Here is a 27749-nt window from a genome sequence, read left to right on the forward strand (position 1 = left end):
ACAAGGTTGAGTAACTTGCCTGTCATTTAGAAGTGATGGAGCTGAAAATTGAACATAAAATCTGATTCCAGAGTCCATTCTCTTTAACTGTAGTCTAGGTTTTCTCTCCAACAGAAATCGCAATAAGAGCTGACAATTACAGAGGGCTTATGATGTGCCAGAGTCGCCCTCTAGGTATAAACCATCTCATTTATGCTTCATGGAAGCCTTACAGGGTATAGTTCACTACCCTGTTTAACAGATGAGCATCCTGAATCTCAGAAAGATTAGGAAATCAAACAGTGACTCATCTGGATTGTTCCTAAAGTCTGTGCTCATTACGCAAGAATCAAGATGACTGAAAAGCATCAGAAGAAATATTTCTTTCTACTTCTTATTCCTCTTTATTCATCATTCTATTGTGATTTTCTGGGTCAGTGAAGATGTGCTGCTACTTTGAGTTGATTAAAAATTATACTGCATCCTTATTATATTTCACGGAAGCTTGAGTCCAATCCAAATTCATGTTAATAACCTTAGCGCTGTATTTTCTAATTATTCATAGAGAGCTTTAAAGCTTTTAAAAATTAATATAACTAATGAAGAAATCTATCAGAATTACTTTACAAAACCAAAGTATATTGGAAATATTGAACTATTCTTCATTAAAAAAATTGAGTTCATAAACTTTATAACTTATACTTCAGACACTTAACTTGACCATATATAAGAACACTTAAATTGATTCCTGGCTGTTAGAGGAGCAAAGAAGTTCTAGTAAGTTACCAAAATCAAAAGGAATTTAATTCCATAGTCTAGGTATGAAAAAAGTCAAATGCATGGAGTAAATCCATTTTTATCACATTTTATATATACCAAGCTTAAATGATTGTCTTACCTAGCAATACATGCTAATTAGACATTATTGATTCTTATTTACAGGGATACTATGACACCATGGATGCTGGTTACATGGATGAAGAAGGCTATCTATATGTTATGTCTCGAGTTGATGACGTGATAAATGTTGCAGGTCACAGAATTTCTGCAGGTGCTATTGAAGAGGTATTGATGAATATTGGTTTACTATTCCAGGTAGTATTTAGAGACAGAGCTGAACTTAAGTTAATATTGAGGTTAAGTCACTGTACCTGGAAAATTACTGTATCCTCTGGAAGCAGAGGCTAGATTACTCTAGTATTTCTCTTCCCTTATTTCTTCTTGTGTAAATCTTCATATTCTCCAAACTCCCTGATCTCTGCCTGGGTGGTAGTGAGGAATTTTAAGGATATATATGTGTTATTTATAGAAAAGCCTATATATATATGTATATATATGTGTGTATATATATATGTATATATATATATGTATATATATGTGTGTATATATATATGCATATATATATGCATATATATATACACACACATACATATATATATATATGTATACATATATATCCTTAAAATTCCTATATATATATATATAGGCTATAGCCTATAAATATATATATTTTTTTTAATGTTTATTTTTAAGAAAGACAGAGAGAGAGAGAGGGAGAGAGAGAGAGAGACAGAGCATGAACAGGGGAGGGGCAGAGAGAAAGGGAGATACAGAATCTGAAACAGGCTCCAGGCTCTGAGCTGTCAGGACACAGCCCAATGCGGGACTCAAAGTCACGAACCATGAGATCATGACCTGAGCTGAAGTTGGTCGCTTCACTGACTGAGCCACCCAGGCGCCCCACTAGAAGGAGAGCCTATATATTTTTGCTTCTTGATAGCCTCTACTTGTTTTTCTCTTGCTTGATAACCAGGTTGCATATAGCCTTTAAGTGGTATGAGATTTAGACATTTTATTCTAATCTTAAATCCTGAGAATTTTCTTCCAACGTAAACACATTGCCAGAGTCCCCAGAAGATTTTTTTTAATGTTTTTGGTTTTTGATTTTTACATTTACATAGAGTAAAATCCACTTTATTGTTGTATAATACCATGAATTTCTATACTTGTTTGATTCTTGGAACCATCACCACAGACAGGATACAGAAAAATGTCAACACTGCCAAAGACATCTGTCATAAAATTATCTTTGTATTCTAACCCTTCCCATTCCTAACCCTTGGTAACTACTGATTTTTCGTTTCTATGTTTTTGCTTCTCTAGAATGCGATATAAATGGAATAACACTGTATGTAACATTTTGAGACTGGGTTATTTCATTTAGGGAAATACATTTGAGATCCATCCACGTTTTGTGTATATCACTAACTTGTCCTTTTATATTGCTGTGCGGTATTCCGTGTGTGCATGTACTAACCAGTTTCTGCATCTATTCACTCATTAAAGGATATTTGGATTATTTCTAGTTAGGAAAAATTTTGAATAATTCTGTTATATACATTCATGTATAGGTTTTTGGGCAAAATTCATTTTCATTTTTCTAGGATAAATACCTATAGTGGTTTGCTGGTTTATATGGTAAGTGTATGTTTAATCTTGTAAGAAACTGTCAAACTGTTTTTCTATAGTGTCTGTGCACTTTTACGTTCACACCAGCAGTGTTTGAGGGTTTCTGTTTCTTCTTCATCAACACTTGGAGTTGTCATTATTCTTTATTTAAACCATTCTAGTAGATGTGAAATGGTATCTCATTGTGCTTTTAATTTGCTTTTCTCTAATGACTTACTGACATTGGGCATCTTTTGATATGCTTGTTTCTCATCCACATATCTTCTTTGGTAAAATACTTGTTAACATCATCTGCCCCTCCTCTTTTTTTTTTTTAATTAGGTTGTTTTCTTATTTTTCAGTTTTGAGAGTCCTTTATCTGATACATGATATGCAAATACTGTCTTCCAGTCTGTGGCTAGTCTTTTTATTCTCTTAACAGTGTTCTTAACAGAGCGGAAGTATTTTTTATATTGATGAAGTCAAGTTCACTAACTTTTTTCTTTGACAGATCATGATTTTGGTGTTGTATCTTAGATTTCTTTCCTAACCTAAGGTCATAAATATTTCTCATTTGTTTTGACCTAAGAATTTTATAGTTTCATGTTTTACACTTAGTTTAGTATTTCACATTTTCTATCAGTTTACATTTACATTTTGAGTTTTCTGTGTGTGAATGGTGCAGGATGTAGTTGAGGATTATTACTTTTTTTTTAATATGGATGTCAGTAGTTCCAAGTATCAGTTCTTGCAAAGACTCCCTTTCTCCTTTAAATTTCCTTTACACCTTTGTCCAAATCAGCTGACAGTGTTTGAATGGATCTATTCTTAGAGCATGTCTTCTCTTTCATTTTTCTTTGTGTTTATCTCTTTACCAATAATATTCTGTCTTGACACTGTAGCTTTTATGGAATGCCTTCCAGTTGAATGGTGTCCACATTTGTTCTTCTTTTTCAAAGTTGTTTTGGATGTTCCAGTTCCCCTACTTTTCCATGTATATTTTAGAACAAGCTTTTGATTGGGTCTTAATCTATAGATTCTTTTGAGAAAAATTGATATCTGACCTATACTGAATCTTCCAATCCATGAATTTTATACATGTCTCCATGCCTTTAGGTCTCTTTTGATAGGTTTCGTCAATATTTTATACTTTTTAGTATACAGATTCTGAGCATATTTTGTTAGCTTTATACCTAAGTATTTAATGTTTAAGGTATTGCAAATAGAATCTTTTTTAAAATTTTGGTTTCTAAATTTTCACTGCTAGTGGATAGAAATACTATTGACTTCTTTGAGCTGGTATTTTTTATAGATTTCTTGAGATTTCCTATATAGATAATCCATCATGTTGTCTGTGAGTAGGGATAGTTTTATTGCTGTCTTTTTGGTCTGAATGCCTTTTATTCATTTTTTTCTTGCCTTCTTGAGCTGGCTAAAACTTCCAGTATGATATTGACTAAGAGTTGTGAGAGTAGACACCCTTGCCTTGTTTTTATCTTAGGGTAAAAAAATTCAATACCTTACCATTATGAATGTTTCCTGGAGTGCGGTGTGGCTCAGTCTATTAAATGTCCTCTTGATTTTGGCTCAGGTCATGATCTCATGGTTTGTGAGTTTGAGCCCTGCATGGGGCTCTGCACTGACAGCATGAAGCCTGCTTGGAATTCTCTCTCTCTCTCCATATATCTCTGCTCCTTTCCCACTCATGTCTCTCTCTCTCTCTCTCTCTCTCCACCCCCCTCAAAATAAATAAAATAAACATTAAAAAAAGAAGTTTCCTGTCAGTGTTTCTGGAGATAAACTTTATCAAATTAAGATGTTCATTCTATTCTTAATTTGATCAGTTAAAAAAAAAATTTTTTTTTAATTTTTTTTTTTCAACGTTTATTTATTTTTGGGACAGAGAGAGACAGAGCATGAACGGGGGAGGGGCAGAGAGAGAGGGAGACACAGAATCGGAAACAGGCTCCAGGCTCTGAGCCATCAGCCCAGAGCCTGACGCGGGGCTCGAACTCACGGACCGCGAGATCGTGACCTGGCTGAAGTCGGACGCTTAACCGACTGCGCCACCCAGGCGCCCCTAAAAAAAATTTTTTTTAATGTTTATTTATTTTTGAGAGATAGAGAGAGACAGAGTGTGAGCAGGGGAGGGTCAGAGAGAGGGAGATACAGAATCAGAAGCAGGCTCCAGAGCTGTCAGCACAGAGCCCAATGCAGGGCTCAAACTCATGAACTGTGAGATCATGGCCTCAGCCGAAGTTGGACGCTTAACTGACTGGGCCATCCAGGTGCCCATGTAATTTGATGAGATTTTTCAAAAATCTTGAGTGAATGCCAAATTTTGCCAAGTGCCTTTTCTGCTTCTATTGATATGGTCATGTGGCTTTTCTTTTTAAGCCTTTTAATATGTGAGTTACATTAATTAATTTTCAAATGTTCAGTCTTGCGTTACTAGATAAACCTTACTTGGTTGCAATGTTTTTATATATTGATTTTTCACAAACATCTATAGTAATTCTCTTTGTTCTGAAGTTGGTCATCTGTGGTAATCACATAGCCACTCCATCTTTTGTGTTTCAATCTTCTGTCTTTTGCCATCCTTTCATTTGGATCATTATGGATCATTATGGATCCATATAAATCCATCATCCGGATCATTATGCTTTCTATGGACTTGTAGATAGCATATAGTTGGATTTTCCTTTTGTTTTTATCCAATCTGAAAATCTCTATCTTTTAACTGGGGTGTTTTTGGACCACTTACATTTAAACTAATTATTCATATGTTTATATTTATGCCTATCAGTTTATTGGTTTTTCTTTTTGCCTTTTCTTCATTCCCCTCATTTGCCTTTTTTCCCTTCTTTTAAGTCATTTCTCTTTTTTTCTTTCTTTCTTTTTTTTTTTTTTTGATAGCTTTTGTTTCTTTACTGAGAACTTCTGTTTCCATTCATTCCAGGAAGGTTTGCCCATACTTCTTGGGCCATGGCTATTTCTGGGTTTTTAATATTCATCTTTGTCAATTTTATCCTGAATGTGCAAATGGGGTGTTATAGGTCAAAGACAGATTTCTTGGTAGTAAGTGTGTCATTGCCCTCTTACCTGAGGTCTTAGCCCTAGTCCTACATAAGCACCAGACACTTCTAGATGACAGAAAAGGGAGATAATTTTTCTCTGCTTCTAAAGGGGAATGGAGCAGCTTCTTCACTCCTCCTCAGAAGGTCTCCTAAACTGAAGGGCCTGCATCCAGACTCCACTCTTTGATATGTAAATAAAATCTCTCCAGGAGCCGGACAGCCCTGTGAATCTCAACTCTTACAACCTAGAAATGTTTCCAAGATCTGAGGCCTCATCTTTTTTGACATGTCAATACCTAGGAAGCTAGTGAGCCAGTCTCCCTAGCACTTTGTAAGTTTAACCTAGGGAGCTAGTCTAGACTTTAATAATTTTGCCCTCCCAGGTAAATTAGAAAAAGTCTTATTATCCTGTCAGATCAGAGCAATTAACTCGACAAATAGCTATAGATCAAATTCTCATGGTATTTGAAGATTCTCAACAGGCTAGGGCTTTTTATAGGAACAATGAGGAATCCAGGAAAGTTTTATCCCCCTGCTGCCATTATAATAGCTGCATTAAAATCTTTGTCTGATAAATCTAATATTTGGGTCATCTTGGAGTTGGCATCTATTGACTGATGGTCTTTTTTCTTGAGATGTTTAGGTTTTCCCGATTTCTTTTATGTCCAGTAACTTTAGATTTTATCCTAGATATTTTGAATATGACATTATGAAATTTTGGATCCTGTTTAAATCATCTGGATTTGCGTTCTTGTGATTATTTATTTTAGTTAAAATCAGATCATGCCCACTTTCTATGGGCTGTGGTTCTAATGTCAATTTAATTTTCAAAGACTCCAAAGTGCTGTTTGATCCATCTCACTTGCGTCTCTCCCAGAGGCCAATCTGAAACTCGAGTTAAGTGCTCAAAATCCTCACTGTGCTGATTCTGGTTGGATTCATGCCTGCACAAATCTGGGGTGGGCTCAGGACTACTTTAAATACGAGGATTGAAAGTATGCCTTTCTCCAACTCCTTCCTCTCCATAATTTACTTTGTACTTTCTGATTTCCAAGGCTCCTCATTGCTGCTCTTCTGGGTAAAAAGTCAGGGCTTTACCCTCCCTATGTTCTTACCAGGGTTCAATACTGCATGTTCTACTTACACAGCATGCCTGGGCGGAGGATGGGACTCTGTCTCATTGACAGCACTCTGTGTAGAGCAGGGCAAGTTAACAGGGACTGCCTGGCTGCTATTGTGGGAGGAGGGGGCGGGGGACAAATGACATTGAATCTTTCTAGACTCCCTTAGATTGGTTGCTTTTTTTTGGGGGGGGGGGGGTCTCCCAAGGCGCCATCCCACAGGATGCACACCAGTAGTGGAGGAAGGAAAGGACACAGCTCTTTGCTGGCCTTCACTTGGAGTAGGGTGTGGAAAGTCAACAAGGTTGCTACAGCTCGGTAGGAAGGCAGAGGGACAGTGCTTCCTTGTTGGTGTTCACCTAGAGGAGAGAGGTAGCATGAAAAGGATTGTTTCCCAGATCCTCTGCTCCTTTCCCTAGACCTCTGTAAAGGCAGATGTTTTGGGGGCTTTTTCTGTCTGCACTTATTGGCAGTTCCATCTTTTGTGCTACTCCAGCATCCAGGCCGGAATATGCAGGAGGCAAACAAACAAACCATAATGACAACAAAAACCAAATCCTACAAAGAAACAAACAAAAGAGAGGGGATTCACCATCAGGTTGTGTCTCAAGTTTATAATTCTAATAGTGTCATCTGATCTGGTTTTTTCAGCCCAGAGTTTTTCATTGCAATTAGTGAAAGTGATAAGGTGGAGTGTATTTATTCCATCTTTATCAGAACCAAACCCAGAATCATTTTTAAATGGAATAGAGCAAACTATAGTTTAAATGAAAGAAAGTATTTAAAGTAGTATGAGTAGTAATCCAGTGGGATCAGAGCATGCAGACTCAAAGTTTACTTCTCTTTCCTATAATTAAAAGATGGTCACCTTCTTTCATTTTTTTTAACATTTATTTATTATTTTTTAGAGACAGAGACAGAGTAGGAGCAGGACAGGGTCAGAGAGAGACACAGAATCTGAAGCAGGCTCCAGGCTCTGAGCTATCAGCACAGAGCCCGAGGCAGGGCTCAAACTCAAGAACTGTGAGATCATGACCTGAGCTGAAGTCGGTTGCTTAACTAACTGAGCCAGCCAGGCGCCCCACTGGTCACCTTCTTTAAAAATCATACTTACTTTCAGCTAAAACAAAACATATGAATACTTCTTGTCATGTTGGCTTGTGTGTGTGTGTGTGTGTGTGTGTGTGTGTGTGTGTGTGACAGTTTGATATTATTTGAGTAAAAAGAAAGAATTCTATATAATATTTTTGGATATGTGGCTTTGTGCTCTATTATAATATTATCTTGTTTTTAACCTACTCTGAATTCTGTGATAACCTGAAATTGAAATTTATGCTTCATGTATTTTGGTGTGTTGGCAAAAGGTTGTTCTGGTTGCATGAACTTTTAATTTCTTGCCTGTAGGAGATTACCTCCAATATTCACCTGTATTTCTGGCAGACTCAGCTAATCAAAATTTGGAGATTACATATGCACAGCTTTTATTATCAAAGTTCTTGGTTCTCTCTTTTATTTTTAGAATAAAAAGGGAAGTATCAATCTATTTAAATATATGTTTCTACTGACATCCTCACTGTATGTAATCAGAGAATGAGGCAGGCAGAAGATAGTTAAAATGACAAAATTGGAAAAAAAAAAAAAAGCATGCTGGAATCAATGCTTCCCAACAAGAATTTTGTCACTAGATCTTGGAGTAATTACAGCACATAATAGGACACCTGCCAGCCTTCAAGCCTTCTTGAAGTGAATGTCTCCCTTTGTATAAATTAAATGATTAACTCTATTGTATACTTATGTCTAATAAGGAAGTTAGTAATTCATATCAGGTTTGTTTCTTTATGATGACATCCTTTAAAGAGTTGGGAACTAACATTTTTTACTGGCTTTTTCCCACATCCTATAAAAATTGCTTAACATATTGATAATTAATATGTATGTGAAATGTTTTTATTGATGACATAACCAACTTTTATTAAAGTGTCCAAACCTTACTTTACATGTAGATGCTTTCCAGCATTCCCATTAGGATTCTCAATTGTCAATTCTGAATGCTGAATTCTATTTTGAGTTTTTGAAATAGGATTTGAGGGTCTTAATGCATGGGAGTGTCATCTGTAATAATTAAAAATAGACTGAATATTGCTTTTATATATAGTAAAAATCTGTGCCTTCCCAGTTTCTTAAAGTAAAATATGACAAGTGCATTACATAAGACTAATCAAACAAATTCTATTAAAGTTACTACATCAAAAACATTTTAGGAAACTATATGTTCTTTTCTGTTCTCATCATAAGAAAACAAGAATTCTAGATAGCTTTTATAAATTTAAGAGGATCTTATCCTTGCAGATCTCAACACCTGTTAGGGCCTTCTGTAACTATTAAAGAACAATTGTATTTATTTGAAAAGTTAATCTTTGAAAGTCTGGCATCTAGCTAGACACTTGGAATATTCTGGTGGAAGTTCAAGGTGTTCTTAAGAAAATCGGGTCTGAAATCTGCTAGTTCAGGTCTTATGAGCCAAAATTACCAGGAGCCAATGCGGTCCTTCTTGCTTGGTGCTTTTTCGCTGCTGTGGGCAGGCTATTGTGCATAGACACCTCCAGGGAACAAATTAGGCTCTCTGATTTCATTCATTCACTTGTAGTTTAAAATAATCCCACTGGTATTGTTGGGAACTTGGAAATCTGGCATTAAAATACTGCACTTAAAGCCTAGGGCAGTGTTCATTGCAATTTGCCCTTTGGAAGTTTATTCTAACCATAGTTTCACTGTTTGTTTTCCAAGTTGGCTATTTCGTTTGCTATTTTTAGGAGTGATTTCTTCAGGATCGAATATATTTCCATAAAGTGTATATTCAACAAAGATGCCCTGTAATTTCTGTTCTACTCAGCATTAAATGATTACTGGATTTAAATAGTTTTCAAATTGCTGAATATTTTCCTGAGTATGAATGTGAATACTGATAATAATGTAGAATCTGACTCCAACATCAGAGGGAATGAAAAAGCATTCTTCTTTTCCCTACTGCAGATACAATCTCCCACCAAAACTGGCTCCTTGCATTTTATGAAAGTGCTTGATTTAAACTAATACTTCTAAGATTAAACTACTTAAAAACATAATTAATAGATCTGTATAATTCAGCTCACTAAAGCCACAAAACCTTCCAAATCCATTAAAATTTACCCAGAAATGACAGTACCCCAAAAACAACAAATGACAAGCATTTACAAGGACTATTACCCTAACATTTATACAGATATTCCTCAATTTGAGAAGATGTTATATCTTGATAAACTTATTGTAAATTGAAAATATCATAAGTTGAAAATGCATTTAATACATTTAACCTGCCAAACATCATAACTTAACCTACCTTACCTTAAACATGCTCAGAACACTAACATCAGCCTACAGTTGGGCAAAATCATCTTATGTAAATACTTTATATCAAAGTGTTGAATAGCTCATGTAATTTATTGGCTATGGTACTGAAAATTAAAAAGAGAATGGTGGTATGGGTAGAGAGTGGTTGTAAGTGTAACAGTTGTTTACCCTGTGATCACTTGGCTGTCTGGGCGCCGAGGCTTCCCCCACTGCTCAGTTTCTCAAGAAAGGATTGTACCACATATCCTAGCCTAGGAAAAGACCACAATTCAAAATTTGAAGCATAGTTTCTACTGAACTCATATTGCTTTCAGACCACCCTAAAGATGAAAAGTCGTAAATTGGAACCATTGCACACTTTTGGTTGAAACAATTACCTTTTAAGTTGTGTTGGTTTTTCAGTTCTTAAATGCCAGTTAATCACAGAGGCTTATGGATTTTATGTGGAGAAAATATATGAAAATGGCTCTGGATATTTTTAGCCCCCCAAGACATTTGTTTGGTTTCTGTCCCTTAAATGTTGCCAAGACATAATTTGATGCTTTCCTTTTTAATGATTCAGTTGTTGCAATCATTATTTAGCATGTAAATATTATTTATGGAGCCAACATAGAAAGCCATCCCCCCCTTCCTTTATGGCATCTTTTCAATACTGATGGATTAATATAATATTTTATCCAGTATAATAATGAATCTTGTTTATAGATGACATAAAATTCTGGTAAATGATTATGTTTTTCACAGATTTTTAAGAGCTTGTCTACAAACTAGGAAAAATGTGAAACTCTGATACTGTAGAAAACTGTGTTATATATTCTGATTTTAAAGTACTCTGCCCATATGGAAAACCAGTCAGAATTTTCCCATCCACATCTTTAAAAAAATTTTTTTTAAATGTTTATTTTTTTTTTGAGAGAGAGAGAGAGAGAAAGTGAGCAGGGGAGGGGCAGAGAGAAGCAGGCTCCAGGCTCAGAGTTGTCAGCACAGAGCCCGACACGGGGCTCGAACTCACGAGCCGTGAGATCATAACCTGAGCTGAAGTTGGATGCTTAACCAACCGAGCCACCCAGGAACCCCCCTTCATCCACTTCTAAACATACTAATACTGAGGGTAGAAACGTGGTGAAATTAAAACAATATGGTGAATGAATGGCAAACTAGAAGGTTTGATGTTTGATTTAGTTAAAATTACACTGGTTAGGTGACAAAATACCTGGATGATCAAATTTTTTTTTTAATAGTAATTTGAGCAGATACATTGGCATTTAAAAAACTAAGATAGAGAGGCTTATGGCACCAATGAAGACTTTAACAATTTCTTCTTTGACAATCAAAACTCTGGCTAGCCAGAAAAAAGCTTTTCTCCACCCATGAAGGGAATCCTAAGCCAGAAGTATAGGATCGGGCCCACCAAAACGACATCCTATCTGCCATCAACAAAATATTGTCTCCACAGACTGAGTATACTAACTCCCAGTACAGATCTCTGGCAATGAAATTTGTCTCTAGCATCTGCACCTAACACATAAATAAGATCTTAACAAATGGGAAGCCGTTGGAAGCATTTTGAGAGTTCCAACTGAAGCACTGGGAGAAGATGGTGTTGTGTGGTCTGTATAGTACGTGTTTTGCAGGAGCTTTTTAGTCAGACCCAACTAATGGAAGATGCAGTACACAGCTCTATCTCAGCAATGAAGTGAATAAAATATGTACCACAGAAAATAATTTATTGAACACATCCTATCGTCAGCACTGGAAGAGTCAAAAACTATGTGGCTGGCAACTCTTATAACTCAGTCCTTCAAAGTGGATGGTAACAACAGGATATGGGAGAAGTGTTGATTTCTGTGCTTAATCAGGGGCAGTGTGAGGTAGTGCACCGGCTTTGCACCCAACATTCTAGTCGTTCGCTGAGTCTTCCAGGACTCATTTTCAACTCAATTAAAAGAAAAAAAAAAAGATTTTCCTGGAAACTTTGGGACTGGAAAGCATCATGTCCCAGATTCTGCTGTGTTTTTCCTGTCTCTCTGGTTGTGCCTTTTTCGTCTTGTTTGTCAGCTTCTCCTTTTTCATGTAGCCATTAAATGTCAGAGTTCCTTAAGGCTTTCGTCTTCTTATTGCTTTCTCCCTAATTTATTTTTTATTTTTTTAACATTTATTTTTGAGAGACAGAGAGAGAGACAGAACATGAGCAGGGGAAGGGCAGTGAGAGAGGGAGACACAGAAGCCAAAGAAGGCTCCAGGCTCTGAGCTGTCAGTACAGAGCCTGATGTGGGGCTCGAACCCACAAACCGTGAGATCATGACCTGAGCTGAAGTTAGATACTTAACCAACTGAGCCATCCAGGTGCCCCAATATCCCTAAATAATCTAATCTTTATCTGTAGCTTTTGTTACCCTTTATGCATTAATGACATTTACATGTGCATCTCCAGATTAAGACTCCCATCAGACTCAACTGCTTTGACTTAGATATCTCAAAGATGCCTCAGTGGAACATCTCCAAGACTTAATACATGATCATTCCTTCCAAGCTTAGCCTTCACTAGCATTTTCTGGCTTAGAAAATGGCACCACTATCCAAACATCTGTTCAAGCCAAAGAACATAGAATCATCCATAACTTCCCTACCTTCTTCTTGCTCCATATCCAATCTATCATAAAAATATGTTCATTTTACCTTTAAAGAAACTCTAGAATCCCATTACCCATTGTCATAGGCTTAGTCTACTTGTAGCCTCATGGGTGATTTGAATAAATTGTAATACCCTTAACAATCCTCTATTTGTTCTCCACAGTGAACCCAAAGTAAGTTTGTGTTTCAAAATACAATCTGAAGTGAAAGAAGCCAATCTGAAAAGACTACATACTATATGATTCCAGTGTTCTGGAAAAGGACTTTGGAGACACTGAAAAGATCAGTGTTTGCCAAGGGCTAGCAGGAAGTAAGGATGAATAAGCAGAACACAGGAGATATTTTAAGGCAGTGAAACTATTCTGTAAAATGCAATATAATGGTGCACACATTTCATAAGATCCATAGAATATACAACATGAAGAGTGAACACTAATGTAAACTGTCGACGAGGGCGAGAATGACGTGTTGATATTGGTTCGTCAATTCTAACAAATACACCACTCTAGTGAGGGATTTTGAGAGTGAGGGAGGCTGCACATATATGGGGGTGGGAGAGATATGACAACTCTGTGCTTTCCATTCCATTTTGCTATGAATCTAAAACTACTCCAAAAAATAAAGTCTGTTAAAAAAATCCATGAAGATCTTGTATCTCCTCCTCAACTCTTGAAATTGCTTCATCGCTTTTCCAACTCTACTAAATCGGAAGTCCTTAGCACAGTCCCTTTCTACCTGTTCAGCTTCCTTTCCTCTTGCGCCTCTCTCAGCCTTGCTGCTTTCCTACCACATTAGTTTCTTTCAGGTTCAAATGCTTTGTGTGAAGTCTCTCCTCAGGGATTTGTCCCACCCTTTCTCCTTGCCTAATCAGTGTCTACTCATCCTTGACACCTGAGCTCATTGTCATTTCCTGAAGGCTTCTCTGAGACCCCTGTCCTTCTGCTTTTGCTCTGTATTTCACATAAAAACCTAAGTTATTTTGGAGGCTTTTGCTATAGCTTTCCTATAAAAACCCGGTTATTTCCCCAGAGCCCTTACCACTTTTATATTTAGACATTCACAATAACAAATATTAGTGATTGTTTATTAAGATTGTTCTCATCTATTAGACTGTAAGCACCTATTTTTGCTCAGCATTGAGCCTGGTGCAGTGGTTGGAACATAGAAGGATTTGGTAAATATTTGTTGAAAGAATAAAGAATAAGAAGTGTCAAATGGGCTGTTGGTATATTGCCCACTGTTTTCTCTAGCTATTAGAGATTTGCAGTCACTGAAATACCTATTACTCTCTCAGAAGAGGACATTTTGAACAATCATTTTTAAAAGTACCGTCACAGCAGAAATGTTTTTTTAACCCTAAGCTTCTGTATTTCATATGGTTACTCTGTGGTTTCTTGTGATTCTAGATTGATAGCTGCTTTGTTCTTTAAGATATTTAGAGCTTAGAATAAGCAGTATGAAAATGGCTCCCTGACAGGGGTGATTATCTGAAGTCAGGGCTTCATGCTATCTCCAGCCTTTTCTTTGAAGTTGGAAAATCCTCTCTGGATGGGTGGTCATTCAAGAAAAGAGATGCTCTGTTCATTGCTTAGTAACAGATACAGAAATAAAATCCCTGTTTAGTCATGGGGCTGCCTTGGATTTCTCTGGAAAGTGCACTTATGGTAGCCAGCACTAACGCTAAATCACCATGAGGCCCTTTTATTTCGGATGCACACTGCAGTGTGTTCTCACTGCATACCTGCCCTGACTTCATTAATGAACAAGTGAGGTGAAGAAACAATTCTCCTACTTTCCAGGTAAGCTAAGCAATTTGTCTTAATCACTGTTAGCCTTTTGTGAGTGACTACCATGGGGGTCCTAATCATTCATTCACCCTGGTTATAATGATACGAATTGTGAATTAGTAGTAACTTTCACGCAGGCAGCTATAGGGTTTGAGTTCTCTGACGTGTACTTTTTTTTTCCGATTGAAATATGTATGTCCGTATCGCTCTCTTTATATATTCTTATATATATATATATATATATATACACACACACACACACACACACAGATTTTCTAAATGAATGCTTTCCTTATTACAGTCGGTCCTCTCCCATGGCATGGTAGCTGACTGTGCTGTTGTTGGTAAGGAAGATCCTTTGAAAGGTCATGTCCCCTTAGCACTCTGCGTGTTGAGAAAAGGTGAGAGATCTTTGTTCTCCCAGAGTGTTTGGACCCTGAATGATTAACCCTAGTTAATTCAGTGCTTATCCACCTGAACTTTCTCCCTAGATATTAATACAACAGAGGAACAAGTTTTGGAAGAAATTGTGAACCATGTTAGACAGAGCATTGGCCCTGTGGCTGCTTTTCGAAATGCAGTGTTTGTGAAACAGTTACCCAAAACGAGATCTGGAAAAATTCCCCGGTCAGCTCTGTCTGCCCTGGTCAACGGCAAGCCGTATAAGGTAAATTATCCAAAATGTTCAACGCCAGGTTCTGAAATGTTTTTACATTTTTTTTTTTAATGTTAAGGGGGAAACTGCATAACCACTCTCTAGGAATGAGGGTTATGGAAACATGTATTAATTAAAACCATATGCTTTGAGATTATAGGAACCAGTGTGTGAAAATACTTTTACTATCAGTATGTCAGTTAAATGCAAACAACTAGTGGAAATGCAGTCTTAATGAATTAAAGACACATCTTCCTTCATTGTAGTCATTAATGGCTATTACTGAACGAGAAAGCAAACAATTGAGACTGGTTATGCGTGCTGGTTATATACATGCTGTATATGTGCAGATATATATGATATATATATGTGTATGTATCATATATATAATATATATGCTGGTTATATAGTTCTCATTCATATATACTCTATAGTTCTAATTGATATATATTCTAATTATTTCTATTTTGAGTGAAAATTATTTTGGAAAATGTTAGGCTAATTCAAGTGTATGTACTTAATCACCAATATCTACTAGAAGGTGATGCAACAGTAAATAGTTGTATGAGAAAATGCAAAAAAAAAAAAAAAAAAATTCAAAAGAGGCACAAAGAAAGACTCATTAGAGGGATTCTAGAGAAAGTACCACTTAGTGATGAAGGAGCATAAGGCAAGTTGACTTGCCCCAACTCCCCCACCCCCCAGGTAGGCTATGTGACACATTCCTCAGGCACTCCTGGCTGCCCAAGAACAAAGGAAAGGACATAAAACAAATGGCTAAACTGATAGAGTCTCCATCAGTTTACAAATATCTTAGTAATATTACAAGAAAAAGACCATTTTATCAATAACCTAATTTCTGTGAACTCCCTATCTTAATGATAATGCTTTGCTAGAGGGAAAAACAACCTTAGCTTGACAATAGGTAGGCTTCCAATAATCTGTAAATCCTCTTTAGCATGTGGAAATCCCTTTAAGAAACTTCCTCTTGACTTTACCTCCCCCAACAGTATATAATAAAGTCACTCCTCACAACCCCAGTGCAGCTCTTTGTGCCCATGGGTCCTGTCCCCATGCTTTAATAAAATCACCTTTTTGACACCAAAGACTTCTTTGAGAATTTTTTCCTGGCCTTTGGCTCCAAACCCTCACCAACACCCCAAAACCCCATCATTTAGGACCAATAGTTTTGCTAAATGAACAGTTTATTATTCTGGAAGACTACAAATTATATTTTAAAATATTAAAATCAGAGTTCCCTTGTTTTCAACATTTTTATATGCATATTATAAGATAATGGGAAATACAACATTGCATGTAATTGTTTAATTATAGAGAGATGGAAGGGGTTCAGGGACGAACATTCATCTCTCGTTTTTTCTTTCCAGATAACACCTACAATTGAAGACCCCAGCATTTTTGGGCACATAGAAGAAGTGCTGAAGCAGGCATCATGACTTTCTTTTTTCCTATTTTGAGTCAATTTGAGGCAATTTTCTAACTGGAGTCAAATTTTTTGAATTCTTTCCCATAAATAAATACTTAAATAGAAATTACTTGCAACCTTAAATGTGAATTATAAAGCTTGGTCTAAAAAAAAAAAATAGTACTTGAAGGCTAGAAGAAGACCTGTGCCTTCTGTTTAATTAGACCCAATTAGCATCTTTTTCAGTTGCCTGGAACATGGTTCATTGTAGATTGTCTATCACTTTAATTTAGGAAAAATATAGCTAATGTATGATTTTAAAAAGCTTACTCCCTCAAATATTTTAATATTTTAATTAACATAGAGTACTTCCTGAAATGAGGAATCTGTAGCTTTGACCCAGAACCTAAAACTCAAGTTGAAGTCAGAAAATAATAATTTTTCTTATAGAAATTCTGAGTATTTTCTAACATTCTTGAGATGTCCCCATGCATGGTTATTAAAAAAAAAATAGATAAAATGGGAGGTTTTAGGGAATCACCTAGACCGATGACTTTGAAATAGGAGCATCCATCTAGACCTACATTTCCTGAGGGAAGCTTAGATACCAGGATACAGCTCTGCCCTCGGGTCATTTTGACCTTGTCAAGGGAAATCACATGCCTGACAGATCCTAGAGGTCATTTAATCCAGTCTGTTTGTCAGGGAGGTGAGAGCGCTTTGGAGTTCCTCCTGTCTCAGGTTCTTAGTTGACCGTACACTTAATGATTCCAGCTTCCTATAAAAACAAGGAAATGACACGAAAATGCAGTAAACTGACAAGGAAAACTCTTAAGGAAGAAATGTAAAAGTTTTTATATTATGCTAAAGACCAGGAGTTTTTAAGTAATCCCAAATCTAGATTTTATGTGAAATCTCTAATTTTTTAATAATAACTCACTAAAAACACATTGTGACATTCAAACACATGTTTCCATTTAAACTTATCTAAAACTATTGAGAATTTAAGAAAAATTCCTGAAAATCAATCTTTGTTAATAAGTTTATGGTAATGTACCAATTAGCCAGAGTAGATAATTAAATATATGATTTACTTAGGATTCTACATGCTATCAGTTATTGAAGAATACATTTAAACTAAAAAATATATATATACCATGCCCATTGAGTCTTTGATGGTGCTTAAAGTATTTCCCAATCTTTCAGTCCATCAGGAAAATTATTTTTTAAGAGCAGCTGTCCTAACATGATAGTCTGGGTATATGAAATATATGTGAGAGATAACAGAGAGCTTATTTACTTGTTTATTTCATAAAAATTGCTTACAACTTATATATAAAGACATTATGAAAATGATAGTTTTTTTTTTTTTGGACCATAAGCTATATGGCTAAATCAATGGCTTCTCAAAGTAAAGTCCTCTTTGCTTAAATTGGCTTCTTGATTGTTACACCTGAAATTTTTTTCAGCTAATTGTTCTCTTTAATTGTTTCGGTAGCCTGCATTAAACCAACTAGATAGACATTCAACTTATAATTTGAAGCTGTGAAGTTCCTTAAAGTGTCCCTTCTGTTGGGTACATTTTACTCATTATCACAACTGTAATCTTAAGTAATATATTCTTGTTAAGAATATAACAATTATTTTTTCGTGTAACATCCCGTCAATTTGAAATGGCAAATTCTTTAGCTGAATGTGTACCATTGTTCATTTGTAAGGGATAAACAAAGGCAGATCCGAGAACTGTGTGAAGGGTGTATCTGTGGACCTCTTGCACATTTTTCCTAGCCATCAATTCTGAAGGGACACATTAGCAAGCAGGCTCAAGTTATTTTCCAATAACTCGGTGCATGAGACTGGGGAGGAAGTACTGTTCCTGCATCTGGTCGAGGAAATTTATCTCCTCCGAAGAGTCAAAGGAAGTACTGTTACTTTCATGTGATTAAAAGTGGGGCAAGAAAGATACACTTGAGTTGTAGGACTGCCTAAAATTTGGTAGGAAAAAAAAGGAATTTTCTCTTACATACCATAAAGCACTTTCAGTAGATAGTACCTAGAATATTCTGGATTAAATGTATCTTTAAAAATAACGATATAATGTTACTAAAAATACAATCATTGTATTTTCTGAAATAAAGTCCTCATGACTTTTTCTTGGTATTTTTATAGGATATTTTACTGTAAGACATTGGAAAAATTTAAATAAGATTTTCTTTCAAATCTATGGAAAAGTGTTTTCCAGTTATTTTGCTCCAGACAATACATTAAATATATAAAAGATCTGCTTTATATCTAAGGAGCACTTTTGTTTATATAAAATTGTATTTGAGAAGGCTCTCATCATTACAAATGTGAAAATTCATAAGTTTGATAACTGGTCAGAAGGAAAAATATTGAGATTCTGAGCTTAATCCAGTAAATGGATTTTAGATTCTGGCAGAAATTATAAGTTGAAGAGTATTTTATGTTTTGTTTTGTTTTGTTTTGAGGGAATAGCTAGATCTTTTTCTCTCTATACATTAGAATCTATAAACGATTAACATTTCTTACTGGATATTCTCTAAGTCATGTATTGAGAGTAGATACAGATCTAGTGTGTTGTTATAATATCATAGTTTCTGTATTATATTTCATTTCCCTAAGTCAAGATCCCAGTGATCAGATGAGCTGAGAAAGCTCCTTTGCATTGTTTCTGCTCAGGCAACATTTCCAGAAAATTTAAAAAATCACCTTCATACGCAAGTTCAGTGCTCCCTCTTGTGGCAGACTCACTTTTGAAGGTAAAAAATAGACTGAAAGTCACTAGAAGACCAATTTTCATTATAGTTTAAATTAAATATTATGTGACTAGAAAACAAAGATTAAACAGAGAACTGGAAGTATTTTTTTTTATTGACAATGGAGAGGGTTTCTGTTACCATTACCTTTTGACTGAATCTGTTAAACAAAAATAGACGTCAAAACAAATGTAATGTACGTGCAAACAGCAAATTAAATACAAAAAGGAAATTACTAATGACAGGTCTTGCGCTTCATAAGATCAAGCAGCAGAAAATCAGCAGTTAGATAAATGGTATTATTAAATAGGTTTTACTTTGAAATCTCCCGTATAAACAAAGAATAAACAACAGTAACACCACCAAATAAAGCCACAGGGAAGAGATTACTCTTCTATACTTTTATACACTATATATGTTAATCATTCTGTCTTTCATTTATTTCCTCTGATAAGACTGACTTCAGGGAAGTCGCAACAAGGCCATCTTGGCTAGAAGCTTATAACATTAGACATGAGTCTGGCTAATGCCCTGTTACATTGACAAAAGGGAAAGGTTTCTGGGTTTTTGTTTTTTTTCAATGGAAATGAGCCTCGGACTCTGCAGTGGTTGACATTCACTGAACAGTGCCGGCTGGCGGTTCGAGATATCTGATGAACATGTGGTTCTTAGTAAAGAAGTTTTTTTTTTTTTTCTCTTTTTTCTTGGTCCACAGATAACAAGAGAAGATGCTGTTTATTCCTTATAAATTATTTTTTTTAATATTTGCTCTTGACTCTTGTAAACAGTTTAGCTTTGTTTTGTGTTGAAAAGGAGATCGAGCCATCACAGTGCTATTTCTAAAGATATAGGACATCCCTGATTGCCTTTAAAGGACTATTTTTGGCTCCAGTTCCAGGTTAAATCATTCCTTTTTACATGATCAGAGGCAGGTTTTCAGCTTTAAGTATTGACAGACTTGAAGGAGAAACATATCGATTTGACTGTTACAATTCAGAAACTGTAAAAATGGTGGAATGGTAAAATACAAACAGTACTTGGAATTGTCAAATGTTTGCACTCGAGACTCCATGAACCATATATTTTATTTTTTTAAAAATCATATTTATATCCATTTACATAAGACTTACACATTTAAAAAGAAATACATACACAGTAATACATAAATGCCTAGTATTTTACAATAAAACATGAAAAAACAAGTGGCTCCATTTCATAAAAGCATCTGTTGTACAGAATTTATGACGTGGATGATGCTTATTATTCAAATGACTTAAGCATTTTCTTACAATTGTAGTAAACTAATCAAACTTAATATCTGACTCCCCCAAAATCACATTTTCAGCATAATAAACCACTGGTGGTTGTTTCCTTAGAATTCAGTCTTCACAAAGGTTTTTACTGTTTGTCTTCATAGATGGTAGTGCACTTTAGGTAGAGTAGGCTGAAAAGACGACATCTGAAATATTTAATGAACAGTGTTAGTCTGCTGTCAGCTCCCGGACTGGAAAGTCCCCCTGTGCCACCAGTGAGACTCCTTCATGGAGCCTGCCTACTTCCATCTTAGGAGTCTACAAACGGAACGCCATCTAGGATCTGGCCGATAGCTGGACATGATTAACATTTGCTCCTTCTCCAACTTTGTGCAAGCCAATTTAATAAATCACAAGATTTGCTCAAGTTTGTGGAAAGCATGGCAGTAAATATAAACAAAGGTATTCATAGAAAATGTGAGCAGTCCTTTTGAAAAATCTGCAGCTTGCTCATCAGTAAATTCGGTCGAGTTGACTTCTTTCATGGAATGGATTCTTATTCTAGTTCATATCTTTTAGAGCTCTTAAAAAGAAGACACCTTTATTTTTTTCTTTTCTTGCTTTTTTTTTTTTTTTTTTTTTGAAATTGGGCAGGGGGAAGGGCAAACTGAGAGGGAGAGAGAGAATCCCAAGCAGGCTCTGTGCTGTCAGCTCCGAGCCCAAAGTGGGGCTCTAACTGACAATGAGATCATGACCTGAGCCAAAAACAAGAGTTGGACGCTCAACCTACTGAGCCACCCAGGCGCCCCTGAAAAGACATCTTTGTTGTGACAAAAACACCATATTTCAAAGGATCTGGATCAGTGTCTGGATCAGTGATGTGGCATCACTGATTCTTCCTGTCATAATATACTTAGAAAAAGCTCACAATTTCTATTTCTGACACAAATGAAATGATAAATAATATGTTCTGAATTATTTTAATTATAAAAGTGTTAATGTTTCGTCAAAACAGAAACTGGCTGTCCTTGACTGGCTTATTGTAAACAAATACCTTTATCTTATTTAATGGTAAAAATTAGGAAATATGAACTACAATGCCATGCACAAAATACAAACTGCAAATAGCTAAAGAGTAATTCTACCCATCAGTCAAAAACTAAGAAGCGAGCCCTATTCAACATATTAGTCATTTGTAAATTAGTGAAGTATTCAGTTCCTGGGGAAATTATCATGTTATGTGTAGAAGCTATTACAAACAGTATTTTGGAAAGCCTCTTATTTAGCCAAATCATTATATACTTTAGATCATGCCTAATTAGATGCCAAATTGTATACCATAATTAAATTTTTAATGTTAGGGTTTTACATTCTGAAATTAAATCTCTTAAAGCTTTTTATTTTATCAGCAGCTTCAAATAGTGACCCAAATAAGGCAGCACACCAGCTCCCATAGTAGGCCCCAAAGACCAACAAGAAATTGCATGGAGCTTTCATTCAAGGCGATGAATAAACAACACAAGATGAGCTGTTCCTCTGCCTGTAACTGCTTCTTCTCCCTGTCCCTGTGCACGCACTGGGTTCTAAATATTGGTCTAAAAAGTCTTTTTCCAAAATATTAATTTATTATAAATGGTAAATATTTTGGTAAAACTCAGTTTTAGGTTAAACAAGTTTCATGAGCATTTGACACGTACAGCCTAGGAAACCACAGGTTTACTACAACCGTTTTTCAATAAAACTCCATTTTTGTATGGACTTGGAAGTAGATCCCATCAGCCAGTATTTCTCTAAATACAAATGCCTAATATCTTATAATTATATATTAAAGTTTTAGTCCTATTTGCCATTCTTATAATTTCACTTTGTTCCTATGCTGTGAGCCCCTGATCCTTAAAGCTCATATTTGTTTTCAGCAAATATAAATCAGTGATGAAAAACAATACACTGAAATTCAAAATTATCAGTCATACTTTGGCTTCTAATAATAAACTACCTCTACATCATTTACCTGCTTCTGCTGCTAGTTGATTCCGTGTACCTACTAGAATCACTTTCTGCTTGCTTTAACTTTCCCTATATAAAATATTCACTTAAAAGTGTGTTACTCTGTGAGTGCTGAATTCTCTTCAATAAAACGCTATGTGCGTCCATATAAAATGCTACTGAAAAGTAGATGGCGGTGGCTGGGGCTGCGACCTGCTGATGTGTAATAAGATAGTGATAGGCCTCCAACAGATGGACCTTAAATCAGAGCAGACAGATGGTGATCAGAAAGATGAGATTAAGAGCTACGATATTAAGACTCCTCTTCCACCCTCTAGCAGTCCAAAAGGGTCATCTCCCCTCTGTACTGCCAGGCCATACCAGAGAGTATCGTGTGGATTTACTACTCTATGTCGGTTCCATTTTTGGGTGGTTTGTTTTTTTTGTCAGCCGAGGAAAGCTACTCACAGCAAGTCAGTGCTGCCTCCTTTGAGTGGCTTGTCAACATGAGTATGTGCGAACAGTGGAGTTGTCTAACCTCTGCAGTCTTGATGAGGCAACTGCAAATGGAGAAAAGGGCTTTAGAGGAACTTGGATGATTGAGTACAAAAATCTCAGATGAGAAAGATTATCCCCTGCGTAAAGGGATCCTGAACATACTAGTAGACCTTTTTTCTCTCAGACATCAGCCACTCCTATCCCTTCCCGCTAGACCAAGTTACTAATGAAAACTTATTCCATTGTGATTCAACTGTACTTTCGAGTTGCTGTGTATTCCTCCTTAGATGAAGCCTGTAACAAAAGCAGCTCCCCGTGGTGTTTCTGTTTTTGAAGCAAAGATTGCTCCCAGAGAATTCAGGATAGAGGATTTTTTCCCCCTCCAAGTGCTGAAGAGCTTCTTCACTAATTTTAGTTGCAATAAATTCCTCCTGAATTTTTTAATATGTTCCATGATATTAACAAGTTAGAAGACATGTAGAACAAAGATCACGGGTTATACTGGAACTAATTTTAAGGGCCATGATAGCTACAACCCTGAAAAGAAATAATGATTCTAGGCAATTTTCTTAATAAAGAGAGTGGGGCTATTTTTTTTTCTTTTAATGTCTACCAAATAGAAATAATTTTGTGACTGCTATTTCAAAGTGGTCTCTCCTTCAGAATGGCTGTTTTCCTTTGTGAGGTATATAACACAAGTCTAATGTCCACAGAAGGAAATAATACTAATTGGGAAATTACTATTGGCTTTGTGTTTGTTTAATTCTCTTCTCATAGTTGTGCTTGTTTATTTAAGGCCTTCTGCCTTGGTCAGAGGTGAAAATATCTGATGAATCTGGGTTTCTAAGATGAAATACAAAACTTGCAATATTCAAACATGTAGGGTGACTGTGGAGTTAATTTCCATTTACTAAGGACCTTTTAGTCCGAATTCATCTTCTAACTAAACAAATTCTTTGCTTTGAGAATAGAAGAGTAAAGAAACACAAATCATGCAGATGAGTATTGTTCTTCCTAGATGTGGACATTAGCCAAAACTGTCCTTTCCAGGATTTTATAAATTATGTTTAATAATGTGAATGAGGTGCCATGGGTTCATGCATCAGCCGTTTGCAAGAGTCTGTTTTTGATGAAAGCAAAGTAAACTTCAAGCAGAGCAAACCAACTTAAGAATTTCCAGAAAGCTATGCAAAGTCAGAGAACGATACTAGCATTTGCTAAACAGGTAACATTTTTTTTTTTTTTTTACTTTATAAGCAGAAATGCAAAACTACTGTACCATCCGTTGTCATTTTCCTCGACTGCCCAGATGTTGTGGTTAACCTAAATCCAGCTGGTAACGTTTCTGAGGACCCAGGCATCATGCTGATTCCGTGTACTTCACGGGGAGGAAACTGTCTTCTCCATGTTGACCCACGCCTGAAATTCTTATCATCACTCTGCCAGTACAGAATTATAATTGGATGTAATAACAAGTAAACTAGTCCAGGTCCTTAAAACTGTGCACTTAGAAACATGCAACACTGATATCTACAGTCTGTCTGTAAAGCACACCTATGGAATATTATGTTTTATTTGGAAAGTTCTACTGATTCCAAAACAATAACACAGGAGATTTGCAGCAGAAATGTTTTCATAAAAATTTTCCTCTGACTCCAAATCTAAGGTTTGCTATCTGTACAAGTAAATCGTTTTGAAAACCTAAAGTAAAACCCCAATATTATTTCTTCTTTGTCACACTTTATGCCAACTGATTTTATAGTATGAGATTATATATTTAGTTCACTAAGTGTTACACAAACCGTGTTTGACTCACAAACTTAAATAACTATTTCATGAGTTTTGCTTTTAAGTAAACAAGAGACATATGGGAGACCTATATTTGATACAGCCTGGATCATATCAGATAAATAACCTATAGTTTGTGTAAGAAACCAAATTTGTCATTTGTTAGATTTCAGCTGATAATGAATTAACTTGTGGTTTATTGAAAAACCTGTGGAGCTTGGAAACCATCCTTTTAGCTCTTTAGACACCACTAAAAGCATAATATAATTCTGGTTGCTGTTTTACAAATGTATTTCTGGCTGCTGATTCTGTTATATCATAATGATATAATCTCTTCCCTCTCTGCGCATACACAAAGCATCTGCTTAGATACAATGAACTTTCTCTATATTCACAAGGAGTGATATGTAATCTAGTGTTTAGCAAGTATTATTCTTTATTAAACACAAGTTACTCTTTATGTCAAATTCTAAGGAAAATATTAATCATTCTACGTAGATCTTATCTTCTTATGTCACTATGTTTTTCATGTAGGGAATGGTTATCTATTCCCTGAAGTTAATCTCAGTGTGTGTGGTTACCTTTATTAGCTCAGGTGACTTCATTTTGGCATATAGAATAATAGGTCAATACTTAGCTCAAATTATCATTGTTCTAAATAAGTAAAACTATAAGGTATTCTTCATCATGGACTGCTAATTTAGTTGACATTCAGAGTCAATTTGGAAGAAATGAAATCACCTATGAAATTATATATATCCATTGTTCTACTAGAATCCATAGCATCCAAATCTGAATTTTGTTTAGATTAGGGAGCCATTTTACAATTTAAGAGATGTCTGCTACTCCTTTTCTCCACTGCCAGGTTCTACATTGTCCTAGGCCTCCAAATGTTTATAAATAGAGAAAAGAAGCAGAAGTTCACAGTTGTGGCCTCTGATTTCTTGGAAATCAGAATTTTGGAAGAGTTGTTGCATAAACATAAACACTCTTCAGTTCTACAAAACACTATATTACAGTGTAGGGATATACAACTCCTGCAATGTAAGGGTTAGGGACTCAAAAATAAGCAAGTGGAGGATTTAAATCATGATCTCTTTTGCTCTTTTAGCACTGTCTTCCCTCAGAAAGTTAATGGGACCTATCAGCAACGTCAGAGGAAAAAGTTTCCATGAGGTGAGGATAAAGGATACCCACTAACTTGAAGTGAAAGTCTGTAGAAGCACAGGTGCACTTCTCAAATTCTTTCCGTGGGGGCTGAATGTAATCAGCCCCAGAAACAAGCACAGGTTCTGGGTAAGTTGTGTAGCTACTTTTGCTCACACTCAAAAAACAAAAACAACAACAAAAAACAAACAAACAAAAAACTAGGACAAAAGAGACTACAGGGTTGGAATGATAAAATCATGTACTGTGTTCTTTAATAAATAAGAAAAAGATGCAGCATATTTTAAAGGCAGATAGTCACATACCATTTAGACCTTTTGGCTTTTTATTATTTTCAGAAAGCAACACTAACTCATATATGCTTGAGTCTCTACCTGGCTCCTTTGAGTCAATCCACATTTGAAAATGTAGCAATAGGATGGTTCTTTAATTATTTTATTTTGTTAAAAAAATTTTTTTAATGTTTTTATTTATTCTTTTTTTTTTAAAATTTTTTTTTTCAACGTTTATTTATTTTTGGGACAGAGAGAGACAGAGCATGAACGGGGGAGGGGCAGAGAGAGAGGGAGACACAGAATCGGAAACAGGCTCCAGGCTCTGAGCCATCAGCCCAGAGCCTGACGCGGGGCTCGAACTCACGGACCGTGAGATCGTGACCTGGCTGAAGTCGGACGCTTAACCGACTGCGCCACCCAGGCGCCCCTGTTTTTATTTATTCTTGAGAGAGAGAGAGAGAGAGAGAGAGAGAGCATGAGCAAGGGAGGGGCACAGAGAGAGAGCAGGACACAGAATCCAAAGCAGGTTCCAGGCTGTGAGCTGTCAGCACAGAGCCCGATGCGGGGCTTGAACTCACTAGTGGTGAGATCATGACCTGAGCTGAAGTCGGACGTTCAACCGACTGAGCCACCCAGGCACTCCAATAATTTTTATTAACATTCCTTTTGCAACTTAAAAAATTTTTTTTAATGTTTATTTATTTTTGAGAGGGACAGACAGGGGAGAGCAGGAAGGGGAGGGGCAGACAGAGAGGGAGATACAGAACTCCAAGCAGGCTCCAGGCTCTGAGCTGTCAGCACAGAGCCCGACGTGGGGTTTGACCCCATGAACCATGAGATCATGACCTGAGCCAAAATCAGATGCTCAACCGACTGAGCCACCCGGGTGCCCCTCCTTTTGCAACTTTTAAATAAGAAGAATAATTGCATTCAAAAGCATGTAGGGCTTATGTAGATTATCTTTTTGATTCAACAATTAAGAATAAGGATTAAAAAGATTATCAAACAACTTATAAAATTAAAATCAGTTAAGTATTAACTGTTTTAAAAATATCAATCATTATTCTGCTTGGACAGGAGTATGGATTTATAGGAAGTTAGCTGAGGTCAAGACTAGAGCTAATCTGTTTATAACCTCCTCTACAAAGGAAAGCTTGGATTTTATAAATCCAAGATCATCTTCCTTGCTCATTTGAATGTGAAATAATTGCCTCATTTTAGGATTTTCTGGGTTCATTCACAAAACTATTTTAATCAGCTTTTATTTCTAGTCAAGAAACGCCTGCATTTTGCAACACAGAATTATGCCTCTCTGCGTTTTCCATTTCATACTCGGGTTTTCTTTCTACTTCTTCCAGAAAAACCCTGTAAAAAACTCAGAAGGACTAATAAAATCCACAGCATCTATCAATGCACAGAGTTTGCTAATGTTCCTTGTATTCCTTTGTCTCAGGAGTCTACTCATATGTTTATTATTTTCCAAATAAT

General features: G+C 36.1%; 2 protein-coding genes across 14 annotated transcripts in view; one reads left to right on the plus strand and one right to left on the minus strand.

Annotated features, from left to right (window-relative positions):
• The window catches only part of ACSS3 (acyl-CoA synthetase short chain family member 3), a 157857-nt gene extending 139187 nt beyond the window's left edge, over positions 1-18670 (plus strand). The window contains exons 13-16 of the mRNA XM_043561620.1: positions 922-1044; positions 14738-14837; positions 14928-15103; positions 16480-18670. Coding sequence (XP_043417555.1) covers positions 922-1044; positions 14738-14837; positions 14928-15103; positions 16480-16548 — 468 coding nt within the window. The 3' untranslated portion in view covers positions 16549-18670. The remainder of the gene's footprint in view (positions 1-921; positions 1045-14737; positions 14838-14927; positions 15104-16479) is intronic.
• A 721-nt stretch (positions 18671-19391) lies between these two features.
• PPFIA2 (PTPRF interacting protein alpha 2) overlaps positions 19392-27749 on the minus strand; it is a 479591-nt gene continuing 471233 nt past the window's right edge. For 12 of the 13 annotated variants that reach the window (XM_043561607.1, XM_043561611.1, XM_043561608.1 and 9 more), the window contains 3 exons: positions 24311-24470; positions 23002-23093; positions 19392-20753 (listed from right to left, as the gene is read on the minus strand). In XM_043561607.1, coding sequence (XP_043417542.1) covers positions 23035-23093; positions 24311-24470 — 219 coding nt within the window. In that variant the 3' untranslated portion in view covers positions 19392-20753; positions 23002-23034. The remainder of the gene's footprint in view (positions 20754-23001; positions 23094-24310; positions 24471-27749) is intronic. The other variant, XM_043561610.1, reaches the window with a different exon arrangement.

This window comes from Prionailurus bengalensis, chromosome B4 (assembly GCF_016509475.1).
Source record: "Prionailurus bengalensis isolate Pbe53 chromosome B4, Fcat_Pben_1.1_paternal_pri, whole genome shotgun sequence".
Lineage (NCBI taxonomy): Eukaryota > Metazoa > Chordata > Mammalia > Carnivora > Felidae > Prionailurus > Prionailurus bengalensis.